We start from the raw sequence: 17,418 nt of genomic DNA, 5'->3' as shown, positions 1-17,418 counted from the left end.
CCTGAGGACGTTTGTACGCAACAGAGAACTTTTTAAAGTTGTCGTACGTGGCGGCAACCATCACTGCAAGTCATTTTGCGCTCACTAGAACGTATCCTTTTTGGGAAGTAGGCGCGTGACAATATTGCTCCGGTTACTCATGTCAGGCGGTAGAGGGTTAAGAGATTATCTATATTTACGTTTGATTTTAATGACGAATTGGTGTATTTATTAAATTATTTAGTTTCCAACTCAACTTGGATACCTTGAGCTGGGTCACTACTGCTTTCAACGTTATGGCAGGTCTCAGACAAATTTACGGCCGGACCCGCGGCCGGAAAGGTTTTCTTAGTGTTTTTATGGGTTTTCTAGGTTTTTGTTTTTTTAATGGAACCTGTTCCTAACTGGACCTAACCTGCGTGATTTTCGTTGATTGGCTAGGTTTTTTCTATGTTTGGAGTCCTGCGGCCGCGGGTCCGGCCGTAAATTTGTCCGAGACGTCGTAATGGCTTGTGGTGCCTCACTTGACAGTTGGGCTCTGGCTTCCGCACCGAGCAGACCGCGCGTGTAGCTGCTCCTGGCCTCATTTTTGTCGTAGAAAGTTACCTTCAGGAAGTGATGTTAAGGAATGACTCGCGGAAATCAGAGTGTGCTCGTCATTTTTATTCTTGCGCTGAACTTGAGTTCGGGTAAGAATATATTCCCATGTTATCTTCAAGCTCTACCAGCAATGAGATAAAGTTTATACTCTCTATTCATTCCCTTTTTAAGATTGAGCGGCGAGAAGTCGCCTCGGTTCTTCTTAAGTTTTTAATCACCATTAGAGTTTTTCTGTTGGATTCGCTCTGAATTTACCTGCTGTACTGGTAATAATATTATATTTTGATAGTAATAATATGTTGATTATTGATTCCCAAATGGACCTTTCGCAGCTTGGATATAAAGTTTGTCTGTTGCTTTTATTGATCCCAAGCTTTGCGTCAATTCTGCAACGAATGATATACTCTGCGCTCAATTTCACGGCGCTTTTTCTTTACATCGGCGCAGTTCTTCGTCGACTTCTTCGTTTGGTAAGCTTGCCACGAGGATCTCAATGATGACCGCGCGTAACCCAGAAAGAAAGCCAACGTGAGGAGACATTTTTCTCTATTACTGTAGTACTACACAAACAATAATAATAACCCGAGGATCAACGAATTGAATTAAACTCATAAAAAATAAGCCAAATTTATATTATTACTGCGTAGTGTGTATTTGACTCATTTTCTGGAACATCAAGTTACTCATTTTCTCGTACCAAAACATTAATGAAGACTTGAATGGTTATTACGAATGAATATCCATCCATCGTGGCAGATATATCTACTCGTCTTGTGTGAACATCTGATCAGTTTATATCACGCTAGCGAATTTATCTACACAAGTCGAATAAAATGTAGAACCCAAATTTTACCGTGAAGTAACCGCTTATTTCATTTTCAATCAAATCATTTTATTTTATCACTTTACTTATTTAATTTCTAACACACATATACATAAAAAAACTTGATCAATGATTGATGCTCTTCCGTACGCGTATCAATCCCCAGCAAATTACGTCCAGCAGCTATCTCAATCAATCGTCAGTTATGGAAAGATCTGGTTGCAAAGGCCGGATCCCTTGTGAATCAAGTCACGAAAAGTTCAAGAATCGGCAACAGGCCATGGGCCTATTTCTTCAGTGCCGACACTTCTATTCTATCACATGCATTGCTTCTGGCCAGTGGACTTTCTTCGGCCGTCATAACTCATCCAAACTTCGCTGCTGCCGTCCACCTCAGCCGCGGCAACTTTCTCTGCCGGCGACCCACATTCCCCTCCTGCATGTGCAGTATTGTGCACTCAAACATTTAACATTAACTTAATGTTCAGACTCATTAACTTAATGTTTGGCTGCATCCATCAAAACAAACACATTTACCACCTCATTAACTTAATGTTCAGTTGCAACCATCAAAACCAACACATTTACAACCTCATTGAACTAATGTTCTGTGACCATCATTACCAACACATTTAGCACCTCATTAAATCGATCTTCTGCTACAAGACTTCTAACATTTAACACCTCATTAACTTAATGTTCTTCACATTATTATTAACTTACTAATAATGTTGCAAAAAATTATTAACTTACTGCTTAGGTGTGAGGATCATTCAAAATTTATCTCCTAATTAGCTTATTCTTCGTAAAACTAGTGGACGGAAATATCATCTCTATGCTCGGGCCTGATCTGCGATGGATGTATTTCTTGACTTTGGAAAATTCTGAACTTTTTAATTTGCATTCTGTGAGTGCATTTCGATTGAAATCAATCGTAACAGTTGCTGCCATGAATATTTTTTGTTTTTAGTGTTCATAGCCCATTGATTCATTCATATCTTTTTATGCATGCTCCAAACAGGACACTAGAAAAATAAGAAAACTTGTTTAATTTTTTCCCGTTCGAGAGTATCGCTGTCCACTTGTCGAACTTATTTTCCGGTTGCTCGTTGATGCCTCGAGTCATAGCCTGATCAGAGAAAGTGGTTTTACGCAAGAGTGTCGACTTCGACACCAAAACAACGAAAGCACACACATTTCTAGCCGTGTAAAGTGAAAAGTAACTCAGACGGGAGAAGGTAGAGCGTTTTGTTCGGTTTCCCACACGACCGAATCAGCCTCGTCATCGTGGAAAACGGACGCGGCGCAATGCGAATCTTAACGTAAATATAAATTGCTTTACAATATTTTTTAATAGAGTAATGCATATTTATAGAATCCTTAAATGAGCATAGATGCTCGCATTTTTATGTTATTAACTGAGTCCAATACTCGCTATTTAACAGCACCACTACACCAGTTCAGTTAAGTAAACACTGCGAATAATATTCCAGTAGGTGTCACCACAATATCACGCGCCGAAAAATGTTTCTTCGCGAACGTCGGAAACCTTATTAACGAACCTTGGCTGCCGGTCCACTGCTGATTGAAACCTTTCGAATACACTAATGCTCCAGGGTTCCAGAGATTTCGAGCAGTCATTATTGAGGGCATGAATTTTGTTCTGTTGCATTTAATACTGTGATGTTTAACACAACTTATAAACATTGCAGTACACCCCAAAATCCTCCCGCCTCCAAGCTGACGTTTAAATTACGTTATTCAAACGTTTTTTCAACGAAATTAGCTCATGATATACGTTGTTTTCAAAGTTATTTGCTTAAAAGGGGTCATACTTTTCTAACAGATCAAATGGGTAATTTATACAGTCCTCAGCTTCACTTGCTTGGTGGTAAATGTTTTTTGTTTGAGGTTTGCATTGATACGAGTATATCAACGCTTAATCAGTTCGTTACACGCTATTTGTGGCTTACAAGCTCGTTTACAATATGGAAAAGTTGAGGAATGAAGAGGAATTCCAGATGTCGTCGTGGCATCAGGCATATGATATCTTCCGTATTAAAACGCATCTTACCGCTCCTACGTTGTAGCGGGGAACCTCTATAGAACGTACTGGTCGTAATCGAAGTCTACCGTACATTGCGTTGATAAATGACTGCTGATGGAACATGGGCAGTAAAAGGATGGCAGCTAACATCTTTAATGATAATACATCGGCGGAACACTTGTCATTTACATATGTCGCTTCAGCTTTTGTAGTACCGTGACAACGCAGAGTATATCCCACCAGAAGATCCTTAAGGTGTTTTGTGAAGTAGAAGTTACGTCACTACGACAACTTGTTTAGAAATTTTTATGGGCATAAGCGCTTTTTTTAATTTATCATTCAGTTGAGATTAGTGCTGCCGGCACCTCCGTCCGAATGAACTGACACACTGATTGATGGTTTTAATTATATTTTTCCAATGGAGACAGGATCTCAAATTACAGCTGTATATACAGGAGTCGTTAGCAATAGACGGGAGCAATGGAATGCGGTAAACAGCGACGAGTCAAATAAAGAAACCGGGATTTAATAAACTGTCGCAGAAGCGTCGTGAATTTTCAATCAATCTCTCACGGCTGATGCTTTCTCTCTGGTCTGACATTCGTCTCTCTCTTCTTTTTTCAAAAGCTATAAATGTCGGAGCCCCAACGCCGAATAGGTGTAAAATACCATAAAATTTCATATATCACAAAAATATGAACCTGATAATTTTTAATTAAACAATTTACTATGAATAAATATTCTTTATAATTTAAGTCTATATAACATTAGAGCGTTTCTTCCTGAGCCAGCATTTCTATATCTCTGGTAGTAACAATGTCGAAGAAGTGCAAAAAGTAAGTTTTAATGAGGCAGATGCCATGCTAAGTAATGATTGCTCGGAGAAAACAGTTCGTTGAAGGCCCTGGCGGTGTCAACTAAAATCCCTGCAGCGTGTGTGTTGTGGATAATTTCAACGGTTGAAACTCATACAAACTTGTGTGGACGTTGCCAAACAATGCTTGGCCGTTGTGAATGGGTCTTAAGGGGACTACTGGACTATAGGGGTATATCAATAAGGTGACTGATGTGAGAGATCCCACTTTTTAAGCTGAAATGTTTTTGATCTGAGTTCACGTATTCATCAACTACCTTCATGTAATATGGTAATAATTAACTAATGGGCAACCTAGCTTCATAAATTAATTACCAACCTCTGTATCTGACTGATACGGCGATTACTGTTTATTTACTGACATTCTGAATGCCCTGTTATCCCATTCAACTTAGAATGCAAACTATTGATTTCTTTCATAAAAGTAAAAGTCCATTAAGTAATGGAATATCGTACAACAGGCAACGCGGCTCCTTTCCTCTCTCGCCTGCTGAGCTACGTGACGGGCGGGGACACCGTGGCAGCCGCTGCTCAGGACGACACAGCCAGCAGCGGCAACAGGCGCTTCATCAAGTCGCTCAAGTGAGATTATTTCTAAATAATATGCGTTTACAAATTACTTTTCAAAGACAACACTGCTAAAGAGGCCAGTGTCTCCGATGTTAGAAACGGACAATGAATTTCTTCTTTTATTTTTGAATGTGAAAACAATTTTTTAATATAAAATTTTTCTCCTAATTTTTGAAATTATTAATTCTGTTAATTGATTCATACATTGTCTCCGACTTTACGCAAGTGTGCAAAATTTCAGATCGATTGGACAGGAAGAAGTGTGTTAAATATTGATTATAAGATTTGTGGCAGACAAACAAACACAAACAACAAGAAGTGAAGTTAAAGAGAAGTGATTTAGAATATAGTCCAATTTCATATTGTACATACATTGGGGTTTTGTATGCTTGGCTCGTAATTTTTTATTCGGTTATTGATATGATTTTAGCTTATGTGATCTCAGTACGAGTTTTAACCCATTTTTAAATAAATGGTGCTTTATAACACATCCTTAATATTTTTAGATGTCAGATGCATGCTTAGTCAGTTATTTTAGACCTATTCTTCCACACAATAAACCTATCAACCATAGAGGCAACCATCTGTCGGCGGCTTTATGGCCTTAGCATGTCAGTGAGACTTGACCTATTCGCTTCGGTCCAACTTGGATTTTGATTCGAATTTCACTTGCATTTTTTTATGAAAAGGAAGCAAGGCTATAATTATTGAAATGTTGGTTGACAACACGCTGAGTTTGAAACATAAAATATACCTGAAAGTTTTATTATATATATATATATATTATATATATATTTCGATATATTAGTGTAGGCTGGCAGAATTTCTTCTCTTAAACAAGTTTTGTTAAAGACCAGAGAATTAGTTTTATTTATTAACTTCTTGTTAGTTTTTTCAATAAGTCGTACTAAATTCTTCGTAGGTGTTGGAAGATTGAAAATCAATTACCGATAGACATTTTTAATATTGAACGACGTTTCGAATGTACAACATTTATTTTCAAGTTAAAGACGCATTATTCCAACACCTACGAAGAATTTAGTACGACTTATTGAAAAAAACTAACAAGAAGCTAATAAGTAAAACTAATTCTCTGATTTTTAACAAAACTTGCTTAAGAGAAGAAATTCTGCCAGCCTACACTAATATTCGCACTCATGACCCGGCAGCGAGAGAAGAAATGATCACTGTGAGATACAGGAATGACCTAATTCGGAGACAAATAGAACTAACTAATAATGAACTTGAAAATACGAAATTCTATATCTACTATGCCCACAACGAGACCATCACTCGCCCGATATTGGAAGAATGCACCAGTATCGTTATGCGGTGCCCTGATCCTATACGACTGGCTATAGCAGAGGCCCTCATCATTAAGGAGAGGACTCCAGCTATCAACCTTCAAACCACCGGCTTCGTCAGAACTTTGAGATTGTTTTCCGAGTAGTTTTTTGCGCTTGTAAAATCTTCATGTAGGTAGTATAACGTAAACGAAATTTTAGCATTATTTGAATGGTATCCAATTTACTTGATTTCGTACATATGTCAACCCAAATTTTGTTACTCTATGCGTCTTTAACTTGAAAATGAATGTTGTACATTCGAAACGTCGTTCAATATTAAAAATGTCTATCGGTAATTGATTTTCAATCTTCCAACACCTACGAAGAATTTAGTACGACTTATTGAAAAAACTAACAAGAAGTTAATAAATAAAACTAATTCTCTGGTCTTTAACAAACTTGTTTAAGATTTCGATATATATATATATATGGAAAGCATTTCAAGAGTTGAACAAAAAGGAACGCGGTTCCATGTTAAAAATGCAAAATAAACGCAGATGTAAACATCGCAATTTTCAGGTCGCACAAAGACGTGAAATACTCGGACTACAAGCATGGCTACGAGGACGAGGATGACAAGTACGATACTTACTACGTACACATCCCTCCTGAAGGCTACCGTGATGATCCTCACAAGTATAAACCTCTCTACAACCATGCCGATGGTGTCGACGTATGGGAGTTGCGTGAGTATCGATATAAAGTAATATTAGAAATAATCTAATAAAATTATATGTAAACGTTTCAGCAATGAAGTTTAGCGTGACTGGGCCTGCCGCAGTTTATCGACGTCGCGTAATTAGAACAGCTAACTGGGTTTCGAACCCGCTTCTCACTGATTCAGGCTCACTTGACCACGCGACATCTCGCAAAAGTTGACTTGAAGATTTAAGTAAATATTATTCGCATCTCCGTTGAACTCAAAGGTTGATAGTTTCGAAGCTAAACTCATTGTACTCAATTGTTCACGAAATGTTCAAGTACGAAATAAAATTAAGCATCTCACCCGAAATTTCATTACAATTCCACAAATTTTTTTGAAAATATCGTAAGTGGCTGGTGCTTGATAGCCAACCAAGTTCTATAGTTATTTGACATTTAAGTGGGCACAGACTCGTATGCTTTTGCAGCATAAGACTTTAATCCTCAATAACTTTCTTTTTCTTCTTGAACATTTCGTCGATTATCAATTTAGGTATGGCGCCTGCAAAGAGAATTAAAATTGAATCCCTGCCATGATTTTTCCGAGACAAAAATTATACCTTATTATTCTGCTGAGCCAATTAAATAACGGCTTCATTTTGCACCCAGTACTGAAGAAATATTCCACGGATATTGTCAAGTTTAAAATTCATTTTTGGTTTTTATATATCTATTTCATTTGAGTTTCATTGCCTGTAATGTCATTTACACTCATGTTTTGTTATATTATAGACATTAATTACGTTATTTACAAATCAGCATATCTAGCATAATTAAGTTTTGATAATATTTTGGTTCCAGCACCGTTCTGGGACGGTCGACTGATCATGCCTAACTTCGTGCCTGAGATCCAACATCCTCCAAAACCCATCAAGAAAGACGAGAGGATCGTCAAGGGTGAGCTCAATCTAAAACAGTTTAGCTGCTGAAAATATAGAAAATTATATTGAAAGAGCTTGTATTTGTTAGTGCTTCTTAATTAAATGAATCAAAGTTTAAAAAGTAATTAGAGGAAATTTAATATTTTCTCTATAAAAGTTCAGGCAGTAAATCTGTTTTAGTAAGAACTAATGTTAGTTCTCAATAGGCTGAATGAGATGAACAACAATGAAACGAAAAAATTAATTACTATTTTCCTATCGACAATTTATGGTAGGAACTGATCACAAGATTGGTAAGGCGCTCTAGATCACAGCTCTAAAAAATTTTAACTTTCAATTACATTAAAAATTTCTCTTTACTCTTTTCGTTTTAAATTTTATGGTTACTACTGGATAGTTCATACCCAACCATTGTACTTCTTCGTTATGATGATATTTATTATACATAACCGTTGTTTAGCCAAATCAATTATTCCCGTTAACTATGGCCACTTTAACATTAAATCATTAGTTTATAACTACCATTATACCATTACAATATCCATACTTAATCATTGGTAACAATGGACCATCGCCGCTCGTACAGGTTGGGACAACAGGTATGGACTGCGCCTCGCCATTCCTTACATCGGGGACTTCCAATACCTCAGGGAAATGGGACCTGGGGACTTCATTCCTCAGCTGGGACCTGGAAAATTCGAGTACCCGGGAGTAAGTGGGGAGTTCGGGGCTAATTTGTGCCGCATAATACCGGGAGTCTTGAATCTCGGTGACCACACAACGTTTCCAAACTCTAGACTCGGGCGTACGACGGCAACAAACAACTGCTTCATCGTTTCTGCATTTAGGAACTCGTATTTAGGCTCGTATTAATGGGGCTAACTAGTGCCGCATAGTATGTGGGTGCAGCAAGTTCACGTGAAAAATTATGAGGCTCCGGGGTTGATATGATCAATACACGAGGAAAAATTTAAAATTTTGTGCGAATGTGTTGAATAAATTAAAAAACTAGGAAACTAAATCCAGTTTTTTTTCTGTTTGTTTAATGACGTTGAGCTATTCGGTTCCAAATGGATTCAACTTGAGCCGAAATTAATAACTCCTAATAAGTGTTCAACGTGTTTTGACCACTTATTACATCATGCATGGTTCATACAGTTTGTTGGCATCGATTCTATTAACTCTATAGTCACAAGCCCAGAAAAATAAATTTTCTATGAAGGCTATTATTCAAAATTCAAATATTCGAAACTAATGCGCTTTCATTTATTTATTTATTTATTTATTTATTTAGTATGTATCTTGTAAATCTGCTCCCGCTGTCTTGTTAAACCAACAGGGTTATTGACATTTTTTCTTCGGCGTGCGTGTGAAAATTTGGAATCCAAACATTTAAACCTCTTTTATTTCATGAATTCTTTATTCATATCGCTATCAGTCATATTTCAAATGAATTTTATTTTTCTCCAGCCCGGAGAAGTTGACAACCCTGGCCACAAAGAATACGACCCCTACCCCCCCGAGCTGTACCACACCACCACCCCCCCTCCCCCCGTGCTCGACCTCACCGCCTTCGAGGGCCTGCAGAACTACCCGTGGTACTCCAGGAGATGATATATATACCACCCGTGTACTCCAGGAGATGATATATATACTACCCGTGTACTCCAGGAGATGATATATATACTACCCGTGTACTCCAGGAGATGATATATATACTACCCGTGGTACTCCAGGAGATGATATATATAGTGAAAATATATATATATCCGTCATCAGGAGTTCCGTGATCAGGAGTTCCGTGATCACGAGTTCCGTGATCACGGAACTCGTGATCACGAGTTCCGTGATCAGGAGTTCCGTGATCAGGAGTTCCGTGATCAGGAGTTCCGTGACCGTAAGTCCCACGATATTAGTTGTTTGACAGGAATTATGGTTATATTTTTCGGGCTTATCTCTCCCCTGCATTATAAAAGTTCATGTCTACTCAGTTATAAATCTCACCATCACATACGTGATTCTTTAGCAATGTTACAATTTCTTTCTGACTTAAAGAATTCTTTTAAAATGTGTTAATAAAACGTAAAAGATTTCCATCAACGTTATATATAAAACATTTAAGATAATGAACATAATTTTAGGTTTGGAAAATACCAAAGTTTTTAATGTGATGCAGATGATGCTAAAGATGATCGTTATCAGGTCTATAATTGGAGTATAATATATTTTAAATATTATACTATATACGCTATATATAAGCTATAATATAATATAAACAAGTTATATAATTAAGATATAAGTTCATTGCATTATGAGCTAATAACTGGCCTGTAAACACTCATTGTATCGAAACTTTATCAGACAAACAAATTCAGCAAAAATGCATTAGCTTAACTCCTCTCTGCTGGCATTGTGAAGACAAATGAAGACATTTAATGGCGCTATATATACTGGTAGTTTTTAAAGATATTCTTATATTTATTAATTTATTTAATGTCTTAAAGCACCTCTTATTTATTAGAGTTGGTTGAAACTTTGATTTTTTTTTTAAACTCATCGACTGATTAATTTAAATTTGAGAAATGCTTAATTGGAAATAAAGCATGAGAAGTAGCATACTCAGGCGTAAAAAAGTAAAATAACATATAAGTGCCCATCATTAACTTAAATTTAATTTCTTATTTAAACGTATATTTAGTTTTCTTTTTATTTTAATAAAGTCAGAATGTTTTCTCAGATTATTACAGCAGGTGCTGCGAACCCTGCATTGCTGGGAGCTTTTGTTCTGGTATTTAACATCATAAAAATTTATTTTAAGGGTGATTTAAAAAATTAAAAATTAATTTAAGGTGAGCCCAGTTAACTTATACGATAATTATTTATTCTCCACTTGAGTGTTCCGTGTAAGTTGTTAATCCCATTACAAGGTTGTTTGTTATCCCGTGTAGGTTGTTAATCCCATTACAAGGTTGTTTGTTATCCCGTGTAGGTTGTTAATCCCATTACAAGGTTGTTTGTTATCCCGTGTAGGTTGTTAATCCCATTACAAGGTTGTTTGTTATCCCGTGTAGGTTGTTAATCCCATTACAAGGTTGTTTNCCGTGTAGGTTGTTTATCCCATCACAAGGTTGTTTGTTATCCCGTGTAGGTTGTTTATCCCATCACAAGGTTGTTTGTTATCCCTTGTAGGCTGTTTATCACATCACAAGGTTGTTTGTTATCCCGTGTAGGCTGTTTATCACATCACAAGGTTGTTTGTTATCACGTGTAGGTTGTTTATCCCATCACAAAGTTGTTTGTTATCCCGTGTAGGTGATTTATCACATCACAAGCGACTAACATCCATACGAGTAAAATCCTAAGACGTTGTTCTTATTCACCGATTAATGTCGTTGCAAGAAGCTGAAGCAGGATGAAGCATTCGTGGCGTTATCGTAGCAGGAATGTTATCACTTCGAGTGCCTCTGTGGCTGCCTTCTTTAGATTCTCTCGGCAATATCAAGCATTTTATTCTTGTTGCATTCTCCTATACATTTATGTCGCATGTATATGATGCGAGATTTCAAATAACTGAGATTTTACCCTGGTTGTTCCTTAGCCGTTCTATTCCGCACAGTTTCAGATATTTTTGACTGTAAATATTTTTCTACAATGACTCGTGTCTTTTAAACCGTTTATATGACTGGGGATCGTTCATCTTTTAATAATTTAACTTTGGGATATTTAATGAAAGACAGGTATGAACGAAAGTACTTGAATATGAATGTATATTTTTCATTTTCCTATATTTGAACTGAAAATATTATATTTTTGTCGCATGTAGATACCGAATAAAAGGAATATGATAACATTACATTGAAGTCATTGAAAATTATGAAAAATACAATGAATCAGTTCATCAGGAAATTAATAGGAATCAGTTCATCAGAATTGTCCGTGAAAATATTCCGAGGTGTAATCCACTAACAATGATGCTGTTTGCAACAGGTCATAAATGAAAACCCCTTTAATCATTACCTACGAGTTTTATCTGCAATAATGTTCGGTGAGCTGGCCAAGCACAGCCCAAGGTCAGCAGAGCATAACATGATACGGAGAAGCATCTGGTTTCTGCCACTTAACAACAATAAGTCTGATAGATCATATCACTTGAATGGCTAAAGTTGAGTGAGCCATTAGATATGATGGCGGAGGGGGCGTACTTCAGTGCCACGGACCGAGCAACATCAACACTCCGCGGTCCGCACTCCGCACCGCTGCTCAGTGGACGCCTGAACCTTGCTGAGTGTGGTGCTGACACTGTTTGCTCTTCGTCTGTTTGTGAGCCTTCGAATTGTCTCCTCTCTGCTTTCGATAATGTCTCGACTATGGTTCTGGCTAGCATTAAAAAGCTGAAAGTTGTTTTTAAAGAAAGTACGATGCCGTTCAAATTGAGTATGTATAGTATAACGCAAAATAAAGTATAAAGCATGTTGAAACGCAAGCTAACACATCCAACAAACTTCTTGGACTAATCAGACGCTCATACGAGTTCCTTCTTATCGAACCCGGTGGAAGTCTAGTAGCTTCTTCAAACTATCGCCAGTCATGAAAAGATCCGGTCAAATGACACGAGTTTAGATCTATGAACAAGGCACGAAATGGAAAAGAATCGGCGACAGGCCACATCAGGCCTACACTTCAGAGCCGACATCACTATGTTATGTTATGTTATGTTATGTTATGAGTAAATATTTGAATGATTGTCTGCACACATGGCACCCTGTGAATTTTTTTCTTGTGTTCTTCAGTTGAACGCTGACTCACTGCAATGAAATTTGATGGACAATTAATGGAATACTTAAGAACATTTACAGATACTCCGCAGACTATAACCAACAGAGCGTGTTTGGCCCCGAGATTTCTTTTATTGTTGTGTCCGATTCCATCTCAATCTGTCGCTGCCTGACATAAACAAACGTTACCCTCCACCATGGAAGGTCAAGCGGTACAAAACAGCGGCAAGAAGTTTTGAGATACGAAGAGATTTTTTTTGGCGAATCCTAACTTCGTATCACATAGGTTTATCGTATTGCCTCTCAAGTTAATAGCTGCATTGCGTAAAATTCTATTAAAATAAATATTTTCTTTACAAGTCTTTGATTTCAAGATGAAATTTTAAATAATTGGTTATTTGAAGGAATTATGACGGGACGTGGAGTTACAATACAGCCGTTTAGAAATTTAAACCATCGACCTCTTCTGCTCAACATCAGTAAGGTTGAGATCAACATGCACCAGCGGGACTTTCTACAAGAGTATTTCATGCTACATCAACACGAACATACATGATATACTTGGGAACAACCGGAACATTCAACATGACCAAATTGGACATACTTGTGTAGGTATATATACTGCTCGTGAAGGCATGGAGTTCCCTAAAATTTCTACAACGTCTCAAATTTGAAATATTTGGTAATGCCTCTATTTTATGCAATTGTAAAAAAGTATTGGCATGAAGGAAAGAAAACGAAGATTGAAATATTTGAGTTGACATAGAATGAATATTCAGAAGTGTAGCTCCGTGTAGACTTCTAAGTTATGCGTTATATATAAAAGAAATGCCGTATTAGTAAGACACTTTTGGGGAAGTGAGCATCTCTTCACAAATTGTGCACGTGATCGGAGAATTTATAATAAAACAATCATTTAATATTTCCACAATCACCCACCTGATGTCACCAATTAACATAACTCTGAAATTTGAAAGAAATTGGACTTTTCGAGGCAACGCTTGCCTATTCATTGTTTAATGCAATTCTCTTCTTGTGCTAATAACGATTTTTTCTAAGCTTACCTTATGGACTGAAACCTTATGTATGTAATTAAAGAAAAGGCATTAAAATTTGACTGGCCCTGCGTGTCAACTTAGATACAATAACTCAATTTTGGAGAAGATCTTGTCGTATGCGTGCGTGTTGCTATTCATTCGGTATGACCAGGCTTCATTCAATTAATTTATCACCTGCGCAGAGTCCGCAAGATTTAGGTTGATAGTGCGTGAAGATTTGAATTTTGCGGATCAGAGATTTATTTTGAAGCCAATTAAATATTTTATTTAAGTACACAGTTACCTAAACTTCATCAGAAGTTACGAAACAAAAATACACATAAATAGATAAAAATGTAATCTAAATTAATAGCTCATATATATTCATTCAGTTTGAATTACCTTTTATCCTGGCTTGCTGGGTACCATTGCTGAAATTTTAGTGTACGATGACTCCAATATTTGGATGCAGCATGCATGTACCGATGTCTATCATGTGTAATTGTTGCTAATGTTTGTCATCGTGGGTTTATTCAAACATTTTGTGCTCAAAAAGTTAACGTTTTTACACAGAGAAAAATGAAGTTTTTATCGAAAGAGCAGAAATTATTTTATGATGAAAACGGATACGTCGTTCTGGACATCTTGTCGAGCGCGGAGCTCGAGGAGATCAGCGCCGAGTACGACTTGATCTTCAGGAACAAAGCTGACCAAAATCTTGACGCCACGTGGCAAGGAAGCTGGAATTATACGAAAGATGAAGGCTCAAACACGGTGAGTAGCATTCTTAACCCAGCGAAAATATAGTTTTCGCAATTATCCATAACTCGATTTACGTAGAATCCTATTTTGTTCAGTCTTCTAAAAGGTCGAAAGTCAATATTCGAGCTTAAGATCCGCGGATAATTGTGTAGAGTGACCTAGCATTTGTATGTTGCGTGCAGGTAGTGCAGTCTATCCACGGCATGCAGATGCACTCGGCGGTGTTCAGTCGTCTGTTGCTGCACCCTAGGTTGCTGGACGCGTGCGAGGACGTCATGGGCACAAGTAATGTGCTGCTGCATCACACTAAAGCTCACCTCAAACCTCCTGGCAAGGGCAGTCCGTTTCCCATGCACCAGGTGAACAATAATAACTCGGCTGCGTGAAGGCTTTTTAGTGGTCAACCCAAGGGATTGGTGCTGCATTTACCTATAATATTCGCTATGATCTAAATTTCTATCTCGATTTTGACCCAAAGTTTCTCGTGTACAATTGGTGTGTCCAGGCCTTATAAAAAATGAAAATAGATGAATTTCCTTGAATATTATGCTTTTACTAACAGGTCCTTAGTAAGTGTTATCTTTGCAACTTACTCAAATGAAAGCTTTTTATATCGACAATTTCTTCTTATATGGCTTTGTTATTTTCCAGTAAATAAAATTTTTTACTCGTTTGTTGAAAAAGAATACAATAATTTTTGTGTATCTTGCCAATTATCTTTTTTATCAGGATTACCACTACTTCCCCTTCAAAAACCACTCGATGGTGGCCGTGTTTTTCAACCTGGACGACAGCTTCCCAGAGAACGGAGGACTATGCGTGTACCCAGGCAGCCATAAGCTCGGTCCTCAGGAAGATGTGAGCGACAATCCTGACTACCATTACCTCAATAAAGACAAGTTCCCGCTGGAGGCCGCCACTCCGCTCACGCTCAAGAAAGGCCAGGTAAATTACCCGCAACAGTCCACGTTATTAGCCCTAGATAACTTATTCATCAATAATACCACTTCTAGCATACTTCATAAAAGCTGGTAACGCATGCTAATATCATCACTATCTCGAAAGAAAGTATTTCGTCTCCTTAGGAATCATTTCTTCCTAAATAAGTCCTTCAGCAAAAAAGGACAGTCATGACGCGCCCAAAAGAATATATAAAACTCAATATACTGACATTTCCTTTTGCCTTTTAAGTAACACGCTCAAATTAAATATTTCTAGATTTTAAACCGCAATTTTGTATCGTATGCTTTTTCTTCACTCTGCTCAATACTAATCACCGTTGTGTGACAGGTTGTGATTTTTCATTTATCCGAAATTATCATTCGGATGAATGATAATTTTTGCAACTTGTCAGGCGGCGATTTGTGATTATTTATTGGTACAAATTTATACCCAAATAATAGGTGGTGATTTTTACTTTTCTCACAACCTATTCCTGCCACTCGACAAACTTCAATTACGAATTTCCTATAGAAAGCAACTGTTTCCTCTTGACAGGTGGTGATCTTCTCGTACCTGGTGGTGCACGACACCATAGAAATTTCCTATATAAAGCAACTGTTTCCTCTTGACAGGTGGTGATGTTCTCGTACCTGCTGGTGCACGACACCATAGAAATTTCCTATATAAAGCAACTGTTTCCTCTTGACAGGTGGTGATCTTCTCGTACCTGCTGGTGCACGGCACCATAGAAATTTCCTATATAAAGCAACTGTTTCCTCTTGACAGGTGGTGATCTTCTCGTACCTGCTGGTGCACGGCTCGTACCCGAACAGCAGCGACCGCGTACGACGGATGTTCCTCGTGCAGCTGCGGGCGGCGGAGGACGACCCCGTCGAGCAGGTCCATCGCTCTGCCTGCCAGGGGCTCGTCCTGAGGGGCGTTAATGCGCGCAGGGACGCCGACATCACCAAACGGATCTCAGGAGAATAATTCTGTGCTGCTGCCATTATCTTTTTTGGGAAACATGTATCGAGTTTTTAATATTTGTTATTCTGTGCTGGCAAAAGGCACTTTTTTGGGATATATATATCGAATTTTTATTTGAAAGTTTTTAATATTTGTTAATAATTCTGTGCTGCCAAGATCTTTTTTGGGATACATATAGCGAGTTTTTTATTTAAAAGTTTTTAATGTTTGTTAACCGCTTTACCTTAAATAATAAATGCATCTTAGTTACTGCTTGATTTGGTCTTTATATTTATTAAAAGGTTGTTTTCAACTATTTCATTGCGTCGTATGTAATACAGAGGCATTGTGCAAGAATTTTTTCTTTTGAATACAGCCTATTTTAGAGCGTGAAAGTTTTTTATGCGGATCTGTGATGTTGTTCAATGTTTGTGTATTTCATTTAAATTTACACTACTCATCACCAGTTGGAATAGCTAAAACGTTAACGAAGAGGGTATGTTTTATGTACAGTTGTTCCGCGCCACTTTCAGATGAAATAGACAGATTAATCAGGCCAAAATTTGGAATACGTAATCTTTATTCATAAATATATTTATAAAACCATCATCAAAATTGGTTTCCTAATTTCAGAAATCCAAATAGATTCCATTAAACCACTGGGCACGGTGGCCCAGTGGTTACAGTTCAGAGTACCAGGATTGGCGCAGAGAGGCGCGGGTTCGATCCCAGCTCTGTGCGCCAGTTTCTGGTCAGAATCGGCGAGGAGGCCGGGCGGTTAAGCACTGCAGAATTGTAGCAGTGAGTTGCGAGTTCGAGACCGCAACAAGCTGTGTATGTTCGGCGATGTTAAGAAGCAACGACAGCCTAATGAACGCTGAAACCGCTATTATTATTATTAATTAAAGTAGTTCATTTTCAAGCGTAATGAACCGCTAATGAACGCTGAAACCGCTATTATTATTATTATTTTTTTAATTCAAATAGTTCATTTTCAAGCATGTACTTTCGTGATTTCTTCTGGGATATTTTCCCGAGCAATATATGACAATTAAAAGTTCAGACAGTTATTGTTGACTGGCCTCACTGTTACTGTTGATTACCTGCATTTTTT

General features: G+C 37.6%; 2 protein-coding genes across 2 annotated transcripts; both read left to right on the top strand.

Annotated features, from left to right (window-relative positions):
- The first annotated feature begins 435 nt into the window (after positions 1-435).
- LOC108671574 lies at positions 436-10,078 on the top strand. Its single transcript, XM_018159133.2, has 6 exons — positions 436-668; positions 4,785-4,905; positions 6,759-6,925; positions 7,743-7,838; positions 8,409-8,533; positions 9,293-10,078. Exons 1-6 carry the CDS (start codon positions 608-610, stop codon positions 9,434-9,436), a joined length of 714 nt encoding a protein of 237 aa, XP_018014622.1. The 5' UTR covers positions 436-607; the 3' UTR covers positions 9,437-10,078.
- A 4,032-nt stretch (positions 10,079-14,110) lies between these two features.
- LOC108671571 (phytanoyl-CoA dioxygenase, peroxisomal) lies at positions 14,111-16,919 on the top strand. Its single transcript, XM_018159131.2, has 4 exons — positions 14,111-14,408; positions 14,579-14,755; positions 15,126-15,341; positions 16,125-16,919. Exons 1-4 carry the CDS (start codon positions 14,112-14,114, stop codon positions 16,326-16,328), a joined length of 894 nt encoding a protein of 297 aa, XP_018014620.1. The 5' UTR covers position 14,111; the 3' UTR covers positions 16,329-16,919.
- The last annotated feature ends 499 nt before the right edge of the window (positions 16,920-17,418 follow it).

This window comes from Hyalella azteca, unplaced genomic scaffold, assembly GCF_000764305.2.
Source record: "Hyalella azteca isolate HAZT.00-mixed unplaced genomic scaffold, Hazt_2.0.2 contig10713, whole genome shotgun sequence".
Lineage (NCBI taxonomy): Eukaryota > Metazoa > Arthropoda > Malacostraca > Amphipoda > Hyalellidae > Hyalella > Hyalella azteca.
This window is presented reverse-complemented; position numbering and strand designations above follow the sequence as displayed.